Source organism: Oxyura jamaicensis, chromosome 1 (genome assembly GCF_011077185.1).
Source record: "Oxyura jamaicensis isolate SHBP4307 breed ruddy duck chromosome 1, BPBGC_Ojam_1.0, whole genome shotgun sequence".
NCBI lineage: Eukaryota > Metazoa > Chordata > Aves > Anseriformes > Anatidae > Oxyura > Oxyura jamaicensis.
The window spans coordinates 59118439-59131636 of record NC_048893.1 but is presented as its reverse complement, the minus strand read 5'-3'; the positions used below and the strand labels follow the sequence as shown (position 1 = coordinate 59131636).

At 45.6% G+C, this 13198-nt stretch overlaps 1 protein-coding gene across 2 annotated transcripts; it reads left to right on the top strand.

The window, feature by feature from the left end:
• Window positions 1-1215: 1215 nt before the first annotated feature.
• LOC118175943 (protein mono-ADP-ribosyltransferase PARP12-like) lies at window positions 1216-12856 on the top strand. 2 transcript variants are annotated; one of them, XM_035342634.1, is made up of 9 exons: window positions 1216-1565; window positions 2661-2707; window positions 4176-4311; window positions 4785-4905; window positions 5972-6062; window positions 7279-7354; window positions 8137-8267; window positions 10153-10304; window positions 10936-12856. In XM_035342634.1, the coding sequence occupies exons 3-9, from the start codon at window positions 4252-4254 to the stop codon at window positions 11214-11216; spliced, it is 912 nt and encodes a 303-aa protein (XP_035198525.1). In that variant the 5' UTR covers window positions 1216-1565; window positions 2661-2707; window positions 4176-4251; the 3' UTR covers window positions 11217-12856. The 2 variants fall into 2 exon arrangements, with proteins under 2 accessions (XP_035198525.1, XP_035198521.1); XM_035342630.1 differs by lacking the exon at window positions 2661-2707 and having other exon boundaries at window positions 1217-1565.
• The last annotated feature ends 342 nt before the right edge of the window (window positions 12857-13198 follow it).

The following is a 13198-nucleotide window of genomic DNA, read 5'->3' as shown; positions in this document are numbered from 1 at the left end:
GACAGCAGGAATTTGAGGTTCAACAGTTCCATAGCAGTCACTGCAGTTAAAAGTAATAATAATAATAAAAAAGAAGTCAGAAGATATCAGTTTACAGCGAGTTCAGGTCTCCAGGTTGTGCCAAGTTGTTTGTTTTAGAGAGGATGCTATGCTGTTCCAAGCAGAGCTATGCAAACATTTTCTACCAAGCCAGAATGTTTTCCCTAGAGCTGGTTTCTTGTGTCTACTGAAAAGCTTGGCTTCAGTTCAGAAGAGTATTTTACTAGAGAATTCACATATGCAAAAATGAACCTGCAGGATCTGATCCTATAAATCTAATCAATCAGAGAAGCATAGAAGTTGCACAACTATGGAGATGAGAGACAGATACTATATGTGAGGTGAAAAGCCAGTCAGAAAAGGCCAGATGGGGAAGAACCAAGGTTCAACTTCATAATTGCATTTCTGTTTCTTTTTTATCCTGTGTGTATAAAATGCACTCAGGGTGCAGCCTTTCCAGAAACTAAAACAGAGCTTTATGTTTTGCCACCACTGATCTGGTCTGACTAGATCATCAGAAGATAAAACTGTTCTGGGCAATTCAACTGAATGTAATTTGTGTAACTAAACTAAAATAGAATGGTTGCATCTGAGTAGGTTTATGTGGTTGGCATTACTTGACCTATTATTAAGCTTTATGCTTCAGAGCTCTGCTGGGAAACTCTGTCAGTCTTCTGAACTGGAAGGCCAGAGATCAGGTTGGAAAGCTCTTCACCCTCCTTTCATTTCAGCAGGGAAATGCAGAGGAGCTTCAGAGTTCAAGGTAAAGGAACAAAGATTCTCAGGAGACTCCAGAGCTCTGTGTGGGGTGACGTAACTCTGCTCTGTGCTTGCTTTGCACTGGCTTGGGTCACAGTGCAATGCTGCCCGCTGCAAACCCCCCGGAATGGTGCATAACCAGCACAGAGCACGTGCTGGGAGTTACACCCGCTTTCTGTATTGAGATCAGTGTATGTTTTGCAAGGCAATGGTAGCTTTGGGCTTTCAAATAATGATGTGCAGCAGAAGCTGCTCCTTGCCGGAATCTTGAAAGGAGAAGATCTGGAGTATCCCTGGCTGTTTGAGGAACAGGAGGAATCAGTGCAAGGTAACCACTGGTACATGACGACAAAAATTGAACAAGAAGGGTAAATTATGCTGGCTCACAGGGATGTTGATTTTCACTGATGCATCTGCCAAAACCATTAGCTCCGCCTTGCTGTTCTGCTCATGCCTGGCAGGGGTACATGCATATGGCGTAATAACCAGAAGGAAATGCTGTTCAGTTCCTCTTCCTACGGGCTGGTGGCTAGCGGCAAGGCATTTGTGACGTCCCACAGCGAGACACGGAGAGAAAAGGAGGTACTGGACATACAGGTAGGAGTCCACGTGGGGCTGTAGCAGGCTGGTCGTATTTCATTTCTGAAGGTCGTACTGAATGCCGGGGACGTTTCCAACGTGGAGCAAGGGTTCAGAGGCTGGTCCGATGCACAGGCACGTGGTTGACACACCCAGGGGTGGTGGCTTGGCAGCCTGGTGGCAGGACCGTGAGTAGGGATCTGTGGGGCTCTGACACCTTTTCTGGGGTGCATCTGAGGTGAGAGAGGGGAGGAAGGCGGTGATTTTATGGTTTGTGGGTTTTGCTTTCTGCTGGAAGGACACCTGCTTGCTGTTAGTCGGACCATAAGCTGTGTTTGTCTTCCTCAAGTCATCCACCCTTCTGAATGAGGAGGAAGTGTGTAAGGTTGCGTGAGGTTGTCTAATGTATGCAAGCCGAGAAATGAAAGGCAAATTTACAGGGTATCTCTCTTGCACAAGACCAGATAGTGACACCTCAGGAAAAGGTGAAGGATGCTAAGGTGTCTTGACAGTGACATATTTCTGTCTGCTTTATTAAGTGTTTCACCTCTGTTTCTTTCTAGTTGGGGTAAGCTGTTGAACGGAAAAAAACTGCAGAGAGCAGGAATGCTAGCAAGTGAAAGTGAAAGCAGGGCTCAAGTGGATGGTTTCAGAAAGCAGAGCGTGTGACGGCAGAGTAGGAGCTCTGCGTCTGAGCAGGGGTTAGCATTGGTGTGTGGAGTAGGGGGAAAGGGAACAGGGATGGGGGGAACAGGGGAGAAAAACTGCTGGAAACTTCATCTGACTCTTCCCAGTCAGATCCCACTCATGGTATCAAAAAACTCCCCATTTTCCTGCCATGGCAGAAGCATACTGCTGTGCAGAGCAGGGAAGGAGGGGTGGTTGCACTGAAAAAAATAATAAATCATGGGAGCATTGGGTCTCATGAATCTCCTGCAATGGGATCTGAAAGAAAAGGAATCAGGAGTGTTTTTCTAGGAACAGGCCTGGCTGGTGTTACTGTGTATAAAGAGCAACCACAGTCTGAAGACAGCGGTGGAACAAGCTGAGGCTACCAAGGAGGCCCGAGTCCTTCCTTGCTCTTTGCCCTGGCAGTCAGTGGGGCTGCCAGGCCTTTGTTTGTGGACCCCTGCACTGCAACCAACTCCAGAAGGGAACTCCTCCTTTTTTTCCCCTGCTTAACCTGCTGTGAATACCCATGATCCCTGCTAAAGCATGAAGGGTGTCAGGGCCAGATAAATGAACAATCATTTCCATTTGCACACCATGTTCATATTTTTCAGGCATTTGCGAGCAGCTCTACCACAGACCCTTGAGAACTCCAGTGCAGGTAGGTGGGCAGCTCTGCGTGACCTGTGATAAGGTTGTGTTGTAGGGGCAGTGAAGTGATGCATAGACAAATGTAATCTGGACTGGAGTCCAAAACTGGGACCCCAGGAAAGGGGAGAAAACATGTTAGTAAGCGAAGTGAAATCCTCTGCATTTGAATTACAGGCGGTCAGCTGTCCTGTCTTTGGAGGTGGCATACCTCAGGGCAGAGCGCTGGGAGGGGACTTCGCTGGTGAGCAATTTGTTCCTCTTCTGAAGGCTTGCTGAGTACCTGTGGTGGGCTGATATTGGTAGGCAGGCAGATGCCCACCCTGCTGCTCTCCTGTCCCTCTCTGCAACAGGAGATGGGGAGAAAATAAGATGCCAAAGCTTGTGGGGTAGAATAAAGACAGGAGGATCACTTAGCAGTTACCATCATCAACAAGATGGAATTGACTTGGGGAAAATTAATCTAATTTGTTGCTAATTAAAATGGATTTTGTGGAGAAACACAGACAGAAATCAGAACATCACCTTCCCCCCTTTTTATTCCCAGGCTCACTCTCACTCCTGAGTGCTCTGCCTCCTCCCTGCTGAGTGGCACAGCGGAGTGGGAAAGGGGGGCAGTGGTCAGTCCATAGGAGGGCCTCTCTGCTCTTCTCCTCAGAAATCTCCCCCACTACAGTGCGGGTCTCTCCCTTGGGCTGCAGTCCTTCAGGGTAAGCCTGCTCCAGCATGGTCCTCCATAGGCTGCAGGGGGACAGCCAGCTCCACCATGGGCCTCTCCACAGGCCACAGGGGAACTTCTGCCTGGAGCACCTCCTCCTTCTCTGCAGGGCCATTTCTCACACTGTTCCCCTCACTCCTTGCTGCCGTGTGGGGTTTGCCCTCTCTCACCCAGGCTCTGCCCGAGGTGCCACCGCCTTGGCTGTGGGGCCCAGCTGTGGCCTGAGGTCCAGCCCTTGGAACTGTCTGTGTATGTCATAGGGCACCCCCAGCCTTTCCTCACGGAGGCCCTGCAGACCCCTGATGGCACCAGGGCCCCTGTCCTCATGCAGCACCTGTGAGGGGTTGCTTTGTTTTCCTGACCCATGAAGGAGGAGTGGTGCTGTTAGTGCTTTCTGAAGGCACTTGGACTTTGGAATTTGCCTAAAGCCACGTCTTGATACTGTTAGCCGGGTGGCACCACTGGTCTTCACCTAACAAGCTGAGATCATTGTGTCAGTTGTGTTGTCTTCCAATATGTATTTTAGAATTATATTTTTTAGAGAAAAACAGTGACGTGGGCCCAAGTCACAGAACTCAGGGACATTTCTCTGATGCGTGCCATGCCAAACATACAAATATTAGTTCCTTGGTTCTGCACTTTCCAGCCCAAGAGGTCTTATTTTCTGAGATGTGATTAGACTTCCGACCTCATCGAGATACCATATATTTTGACAGCTTTGGAAAAGACATGCATTGACTCTGGATCTTTATTTCTGAGTTAGGGGTGAGGACGCAGCCAGGTGTCAACCAGCTCTTCTGTGCGTGTGGTACCTTCAGACCCATCTGTGTGCCCTCGGAATGGCGTACACCTGGTATTGGCTTGACGAGTTCAAGCAGTGGATCGAGTATGGGAAAGAGGTGAGGTCCTCGGTGTCGATGCCAAGAGCTCTTGTTCAACCATCATTGGAGAATTGTTTAGGGCACGTTGTTCTTCAGCCTGTGTGGTCTACATGCCCTGCTGGTGTCCTTGCAATGCTGCTCTGATACCCTGGTGGATTTGTCTTAATCATTGTCCCTCAAAGCAGTCCTGATACTCAGTGAAAGCTTTTAAAAGACTAGCTTTGAAAAACGATTGCATTTTCCAGAGGCAACAGAAGTCGTTTGACTGAAGCTGACCACACAGGCTGAATTCTTCTTTCATGCTGTTGTTATAAGCAGCTGTTCCCTGTGGGGTACCCCTACGTCCCTGAAGAACAAAATGCTGGAAATCTTAGAGACTAGTTCCACATGGCATCTCATTGCTGTGGCCTAGGGAAACACTGGTATGTCCCTACAGAGTCACCTAAACTGAAGACTAGTTTAACAGTATAATTTCCTTGTTCTTTCTTTAGCATCCGTATCATCCATCTGCCACGGTAAATTCTGCAGATCTGGAGAAGGCATTTCTAGCTGACCCAAAAGGCACTCTGTTATTCAGGGCCGGTTTTCAGAAATATGAGTTAAACTTTAAAGGTGAAGTATCTCTTTGTTTACTGTTCATTACACAGCTGACTCTAAGGTAGCCTCCGTCATGTGGAGTTGTCACTCTATGTCTGGGTTTCTTTGAACATGTCTTTTTTCCTCCTATCATTTTTCTCCAAGCTGAATTTGAGTATTAAGTACATTTCTCTGCAGTTCTGAGACACCCTGCTCAAACTTCTAGACTTGTGCATCTGTGGTCAAAAAAGTATCTCTGACAATGCTGTACATTTAGAATAAAAACTGAGAATGAACACCTCATGGTATCTGGCTTATGCATTTGAGTTTACATAACAAAAGAGGAGAAATGAGAAATTAAAAAATAATTATATATAAATGTAAGAACAAAAAGTCAAATGGTGAAGAAGTAAGCTCCGGTAGACATCATACAAGATAGTTACGGGGAGAGAAAACACAGTGCAGCAAAGGAAAAGTTATGGGCTAGTTACACAGGGAGAGAATGGGAAAATAAGAAATGTTTTTCTGTTTCTAATTATTTATAATTTATTTAACCATCTTAAGGTTTCTGCTAGCTTTCCAAACTTTAAATGTTTCCTGGCATGAATAAAAAGAATGGTGTTTAAAGGAGGAAACAATGGATAGTTAGCAATGCCACACTGTGTGCGCTCTGCGATATTGTTGCAGGACCAAAAAGATGTTCCTCAACCCCAGCTAACAATCCCATACTACCAGAAAAGCCAGACTTATGGACTCCATCATATTGAAAATCCTTCCCTGCTGCAGGCCAGACATCAGATGTGGTTTTCTCTGGCTAACAGCCTGGGTGTGAATGCATCTGGAGGTGCAGTAGCTGATTGTTGCATTTGAGCTTCACAGCCTATGCTAGTAGGTTGTTGACCTTGGTGATCTCCAAGGAGAAGCTACCCAAGTGGAAATGGTCTCAAACTAAATATGGAGTGGGGTGGAGGTGGTAGAAAGAACATCACCCTGCAGTCTTCAGGGCTACCTGCTGTTCTATTTTTATTTCTTTTCTAAAGGCCTAGGGTGTTCTTGGGCAATAAGTTATCTAATAATTGAGGTTTTGTGTTTTTCTTTCAAGATATGGTCCAGAGAAATTTGCTTTTTCAAACTCAAAGAAAAGTTGTCCGACTACCAAAAGCTCTGTCCCCTCAACATGGACAAGACATAAGGTACTATACATTGATTATTGAATGATGTCTCTGGATGATGGCACCTTTCTACTAAGAAATTCCTCTTACTTCTATACAATTCATTTTTAGATTTCTTAAATTCACTTTTAGAAACCTTTTGCTGACTAGTTTAACAGGGAATTTTGCTGTGACAGTATTTGTAAATTATGCAATACTTCTGTGAAGCGTGCTTGAGGGATATTTGGTGGAAGTCTCTGGCAGCCTTTACAGACCCCTAGAGTAGATTTGTTCCTTCTGTGAGAGTAAGGTCACACAGGGCTGACACAACTGTGCCAGGAATTTTTGTTCCCTGATTTATGCCTCAACAATGCAAAACCGTGCACAGGGTATTACCTCCCAAGAACTGTGGAGCAGATAGTTGCCATCCCCTGGAAAACTAAGTATTAAATAAAACAGAAAAAAAAAATAAATCTCCCTAAATGAAGTGACCAGGATGCAATTATTTTGAATAGTCAGTGTATGGCTTTTTTAAAGGAAGTTCAGCATGACAGAGTTTGTTTGCTGTAAAAGTTAGTTGAGCTATTGCTTTATTTTTTATTTTATTTTAAATCTCAGCTTCAGAAACTCACTATCAGACAGTTAGAAGCCAAGGATTAAATTTAAGGGTAGGTTCAACCAAAAGTTTAAAGGCAAAACAAACTGAAGCTCCTGAACAGATGCTAATGCTCCGATTGCCTGTGATAAAACTTTCATGCTAGGTGGATAGTTGAAGACTTGTGCTGGGAGTTGTTAAGCACTGACTGCTGCACCACAGGCTGGTCCTGGGGACAGCGTGGGACAAGCTGCCCACCTGGCCAGTGATTTAGAGATGCATAGCCACATGGAGGGTGAGGACTCATGCTGCAGTTTCCTAGAGGTGCAAGCAGCACACGTGGAGATCTATCTGAGAGCAGTTGTACAAACCAACTGGCTATGAGCATCTGTTACTTCTTGGCTGAAGTGCTCCTGCCACTGGTTTGGCCTGCCAAGAAATTCATTAGTGCTATTAGAATGTGTATGGGCATCTAAACTGGAGAAAGGGGTAACTGTTTTGTGGAAGGTAAAACAAAAATGAAAATCCCAAGATGTCTGAAGGGTGCTGTAAATCCAGCTGGATTCTCCAGAAGGAGGATTTGGTTGGAAGAGTTATGGATTGTGACGTGCTCTTTCTCTCTCTCTCTCCTTTTTTTTTTTTTTTTTTTTTTTTTCTTTTTAGCCAGTACACGAATCTATCATTTTCTTTATGTCCTCCAGAATGGGACCAATCAGCAGTGCCTGATACTGGGTACAAGGTAACGTATTTTCACCTCTCCGGTGGGTTGGGTGAACTGTGTTCTGTACTAATTTTTTCTGAGCAGGAAGCTATATAAAACATGACCCTCATCTCCAAAGACCAAGGTGATTGAGGTAGTCCCAGCTTTTAAACATACCTTCTGCAATATGCAACTATGGGGTGAACCAAGACTAATGGTGCCACATTCAGAATAGATCTGTGCCTCCTGGGAGGCTCTATGAGATCCCTCATATATACCATGCAGGCTAAGAGCACTGCCTAGCCTGTCCTGTGCATTCTTTCCACGGCAGTCTGATAAACTGGATAAATTGCATTTTAAAGGGGATTTTTAGTATTTCCTCAGCCTATTTAAGGCAAAATGTTATTTGCTGTGGTAAAACTAGCACTTGGCCCTGTTAGAAAGTAGAAGGATCTAGGGTTTCAAATTAAGGTGAAACTGATACCCACTCTTCTCCACGCTCTGAATACTGCTGTGCATTTCAGATCTGGGTTACTCTGAAGTAAAATAATATATATGCCTAAGAAGTGTGTCCACCGAAGGCAGGTTGTGTGGGATTACATTCATTTCCCTGTGTATCAGCACCTCAGTGCCTGTGCTTCCGGCACGTGAAGGGAGAGTGATGGTGGGGAAAGTATGGTTAAGTGGAAAGACAGCATAAGCTCATGATTTTAATGGCAGGGCTTTTCCTTTAGTGCAAGGAGGTTGATGAGTCCTGTGGAAGGACTGGGAGCTGTTACTGCTAGTAACACCTTATTTTTTGATGTTTTTAAAATTTTCAGTTGGTAGAGCTCAGTTCCAGTTCCAGCGAATATGGAAAAATTCAGAGGCTGTTTGAGAAGACAATGAAAGGTTACAACATCTGTCGGCTACAGAGGGTCCAAAACCCAGCACTATGGCAAGTTTTTCAGTGGTTAGTATCTGTTTTACTTCATTATTCTCATGGTAGCAGAGCACTGCAGTTTCCTGATCTATTGTCCTCACGGGCTGTGATAGGATTCACCAAATGCAGTAGTGCAACTGAATTGAGACTGCCACACTTCTGTGTGCCCTGGTCTAGCTGGTAGTGAGGTTCAGCACTTATTTCTAATAGGCACACATGCACAAATACATGCATACATGCACAAAATTCATCTCTGTCTCTTGATAGAGATATATCTGACCACAAAAATTAACACACACAGCACAGCACTCATGCAGTCGTAAATAGTGCCAACAATCTCATCCTGTTCCCTTCTGGCTAATCAGAATGAAAGCTTGTTATTGGAAAATACACGTGCACATATTTATGTATCTACGTACAGGTAAATACATGTATATATACACATACAGATACATGTATATAGATACATATATATATACGCATACATATGTACACACTAGTATATGTCTCTTCAGGATCTGGTCTTAGACACTCAGCTTACACATGTGCTGGCCCCGGGGTCCTCATATCCAGTTGTGTTCTGCACAGATATACAAATGTGCAAATGGATCTCAGTTGACCCCTGTACTTCATGTTGCCTTCTGTAGTTGTCCTGAACCTCCTGGTCCCCCTGGTAGGCAAGCTAGATCCTCTCTCTGCTCTATCCAGCATCTGGCCCAGACTTATGACTGCTCTGATACCCATGTCCTAGGTCACTTACCCTCCTCCCTGACTGTCCAGCTTGATATTCACTAGTGATCACACATCACACATGCATATCCTTGCTGCAGTTGCTTGTACACTGAGGTCCCACTTTGATTGCTGTACCCATACCCCCGTATGTGCTCCTGCACGTGGTCTTGGAGGGTCCATTGCACAGGATAAGAGTTAGAAATGGAGTTTAATGAAGAGATAGGGCAGACTGCATGGATCAGGTGCTTGGCCTGGCTACACAAGCCTACTGACCAGTCAGTCACCTGTTCATAAATCACCAACCCATTTTCCCCTTTTCCATCTGTTTTCCCATGTGTGTTCCTCACTAGACCGCCCTGAACCTTCACTTTCCTTGCCTCTGTTCCTCCCCTCAAACATCCCTTAATAATCTTCTGCAATCCCAAAATGTTTTTCCCCTGCATCCCACGAGGAGTCCCATACCCCCATGGGCAGCACCCACCTCAGCCCATGAGGTGCTCCTGTCTCTCCGTTGCTTGTGGTGCTGGGTGTCCCCCCAACCCCTGGGGCTGAAGCTCCCCTATGGCAGCTCTGAGAGGGGCTGAGCCTTCTTTCTCCCTAATCAGGTTATTGGGGTTCCCCTGCCTATCACTGCTTCTTTGTTCCTTTGTGGGTGTGGAAACAAGACTTTTTCTGCAAGACCTAACAGGTTGTTGTGGGGGTCTTGCTTACATTATACAAAAAGAAACATGTTTTCCTTCACTGTGACTGAGTTGTGGCATCTCAAATTTATTCTTTTTATTTCTTAGTCTCTTCTACATAAGAGTTTTAAAAAACATGGACTTTTTATGTGGTAAAGCTAGGAGAAGAGATTCTACAGTCTTTACTGTGGCTTCACACCATTCATTTATAACCATATTTATTCATTCATGATTTATGTAACCTGGGAACAATTCCCGTTGGAGATGTTTGTCTCTTTACTCTCTAATGTGATACGAAGTTTTGGGCGACACAGTCCATGATGATTCAAGAACTTTTTGTTTCGCTGTACAGTAAAGTTACCAGCAGAAGTGCAAGGAGGGCAGTAACCCCACCGAGAGTGGTTTGCATCACTGTTCCTCCACAACCCCAAAGTAGGAGGAGTTGGATTGGGAAATTGTCCTTGTTTGAATCAGGGCAACACGTTATTCATTTTTGTCATTAGGCAAAAGGAGCAGATGAAGAAGCTCAATAAATCACAATGTGTGGATGAGCGGCTCCTGTTCCATGGGACAAATCCATCCCATTTGCCAGCCATCTGTGAGCAGAATTTTGACTGGAGGATTTGTGGCACTCATGGGACGGTGTACGGAAAAGGTACAAGGACATGGGCTGGACCTGCATTGAAACTCTCAGGGTATTTCTAGAGCTCAGGGAAGAGCTGAGAACAAAGCACGCTTCCGTTCTGTTATTTGTGAAGTTGCGTAGAGCAGGCGTGAAAGCCATCAGGTCAACCTGTGCGATCTTACCATGGGCCCAGCCCCAGCTGTGCTGGGACTTCGAAGGCAAAAGCAGGACCTGCTGGCCTGGGAGGAGTGGGTTCAGGGGCCTCAGCAGCATGGGCTCCAGATGCTGGCCAGGCTGGTGGGTCTGTGTGAGGTGACCGACTGTCCCTGACCATGGCGCTACTGCCATTAGGGCACTGATCTGCATGCCTCTGTGTCACTGTAGGCAGTGTCAGCAGCTGTCAGGGGGTCTGAAAACATCCCTCTTGGCCTCAGCTATTTGCAGAATAGCAAAGCTCTTGGACTTGTGGAACAGAGAGGTTGGTGGAGAAATGCAGCTAGCATCTGTTGATGCTTTAAGAGAAGCCAACATGAAAACACTAGGTGAGGATGTGTGTAGAGCTACCTGGGGCTGTTGAATTGCTGTCCGTCAAAGGGCAGATAACAGGTATTTGTTCTTTGGTTGATGCATTGTCTTACCTGTGTCTTTTCCTGGTCCCTAGGAAGCTACTTTGCCAGAGATGCCAGTTATGCTCATGACTACAGTTTCCCTAGGAGTGGTCGCTGCAGCATGTTTGTAGCTCAGGTTCTTGTTGGACAATTTGTTCAGGGACAATCTGAGTACCTTCGTCCTCCACCCAGACCTGAAAATCCCAACAGGCTTTACGACAGCTGCGTGGATGACCCGGAAGACCCTTCTATTTTTGTCATCTTTGAGAAGTACCAGATTTACCCTGCCTATATTTTGGAGTACTGCAGTGAAACTTCATGCGTGATTCTGTAGTGAATGGCAGAATCTTCTTTGTATTTTCACTGAAACACTAATATTTTTTTTCATGTTTGTACAAGTTTAGAACTTGCTAATGTCAAAATTTCCTTTGAGAAGCTAGAGAACATTTTGTCATGCAGCAAACCAATGTCAATCCCCTGTAGGATTTTGGGGCATAGTTTTTGTTGGTCTGAAGAAGAGGAAACTGCACAGAGGAGAGGATGGATGCAAAAATGCAGAGAGGAGTTTGGAAGAAAAGGAGTTTTCTGAAGGAGTAAAAATTATTTCTGATTGCAGGGGGAGTTCACAGAGCCTCCAGCAATTAGGTGCCAGGAATTACATTTAGAAGATCAGGCAGGGGTCTGGTGGGTGTAGCTCTAAGGGTGCATGCAATGTGTGGCTGCTGAGGTAGCTGCTTTTAACTTTGCGTGGGCTGGACTACCAGATCTGGAGCAGGAGCACTCCTTGAGAAGCCCACGTTATTTCAGGGTCACTGTAAAACCCTCGGTTCGTGTCACTGATAGAAGGAGCCGTCCCACCTCTGGGTGTGGGTTGCTGCTCTTCTCCCTGTGCTAGTGCTGATGACTGTACTGGGGTGGGCAGGATCAGATGTAGAGCATTCACCAACTTGAAAACTGACTTGGTCAAAAAGCCAACCAAACAACCCAACTCAACAACAAAAACAAAAACAAAGCACAAAACCAACAACTGCAAACTCAAAATACCAGCGAGGAGAGTTCCCAGCTTTGCTTGTGCCAACCCAATGAAGAAGAGGGCAGGCTGCACCGCAGTCTTTGGCAAAAGGTGATACTGAACCTACAGCCCAAGCAGGGCTTTGAATGGTAAAATGTTGGGGAATATCTTGGTCAGTGAGCTGCTGAGAGCTGAGACCACTACTGGAAGTGAAAAGCAACTTCATCAGTGAGTACTTCTTCATGGGGGTTTTGCTTGGAATTATAGATCTGCTAAAATGTCCTGCAGACCTGAACTTACTGCTACCTCGGGAGCACCTGTGCACCTCTCAGGTTCTGCAGCTGTGAACAAAAGCATTCCTTAGCAGCCTTTCAGGTGAGAAATGCTTGCAAACAGGCAGCAACACGTGCCATTGTCAGCAGGCACTGAGCATGGATCTGACAGATATGTGAGCTTTTCTTTTTCCCCTTGGGGAAAAAAAAGTGTGAGGAGTTCTCTACCCTTTCGAGAATGGATTAAATAACATCTGACTCAGACATGTGTGACTGACAACTTCAGAGTCACTAAGGTGGTGGTGGAGAAGGTCCAGTGGAGGAATGCTGTGAGTAGCCAGGCTGCTTTCTGTGGAGCTCACTGCTCTCTGTGCCAGCCTGAGGGGTGCTGGGTGGGCAGGTGTTGGAGTGGGCTTGTCCCTGAGCATCCACAGTGTGTGGAGCTCATTCCGTTGGTGGGTATGGAGGACACCTCCTCTCAGCATGGGATGAAATGACGAGTTGGATCTTGACTAATGACTTCTACACCTTTCCAATATGTTGCCTGTTTTCAGGGTGCTGTGAAAGTGCTTTAATGGGGAGGTTTAGGGAGCGTGGCAGCTGCAGAACACCCAAGGGAGAGGGCCATGCTGAGAGGTCAGCCCCCTGCTCAGGAGTCCCCAGACAGGAAATTTTAATGTTTAAAAAAATGGAAAAAAAAAATCCTAACACTCTCACAAAACTCTCCCTCTGCGTGTGAGAGAGAGAGGAAGCAGGATACCGGCAGCTTCTCTAGTCATTCCTTTAGCAATCGTCTCACAGGAACCAGCAGCAACCTCAGAAAAATCAATTGTGTTTTGTGCTTAAATAAATAATGCATTTCTTCAACATACTGAGACGTACCTAATTTTCTCCTGCAAAGATGTTAGCTCAAGCGGTCTTTTCATCATAATTTATTTCTAATTGATCTCCTGGTGGTGGTGCTCTAAGGTCTTTGTAGTGTAGTCCCTGGTTTTAATGTTGATGGTTACATATTCATGCACCTGTTCAAGG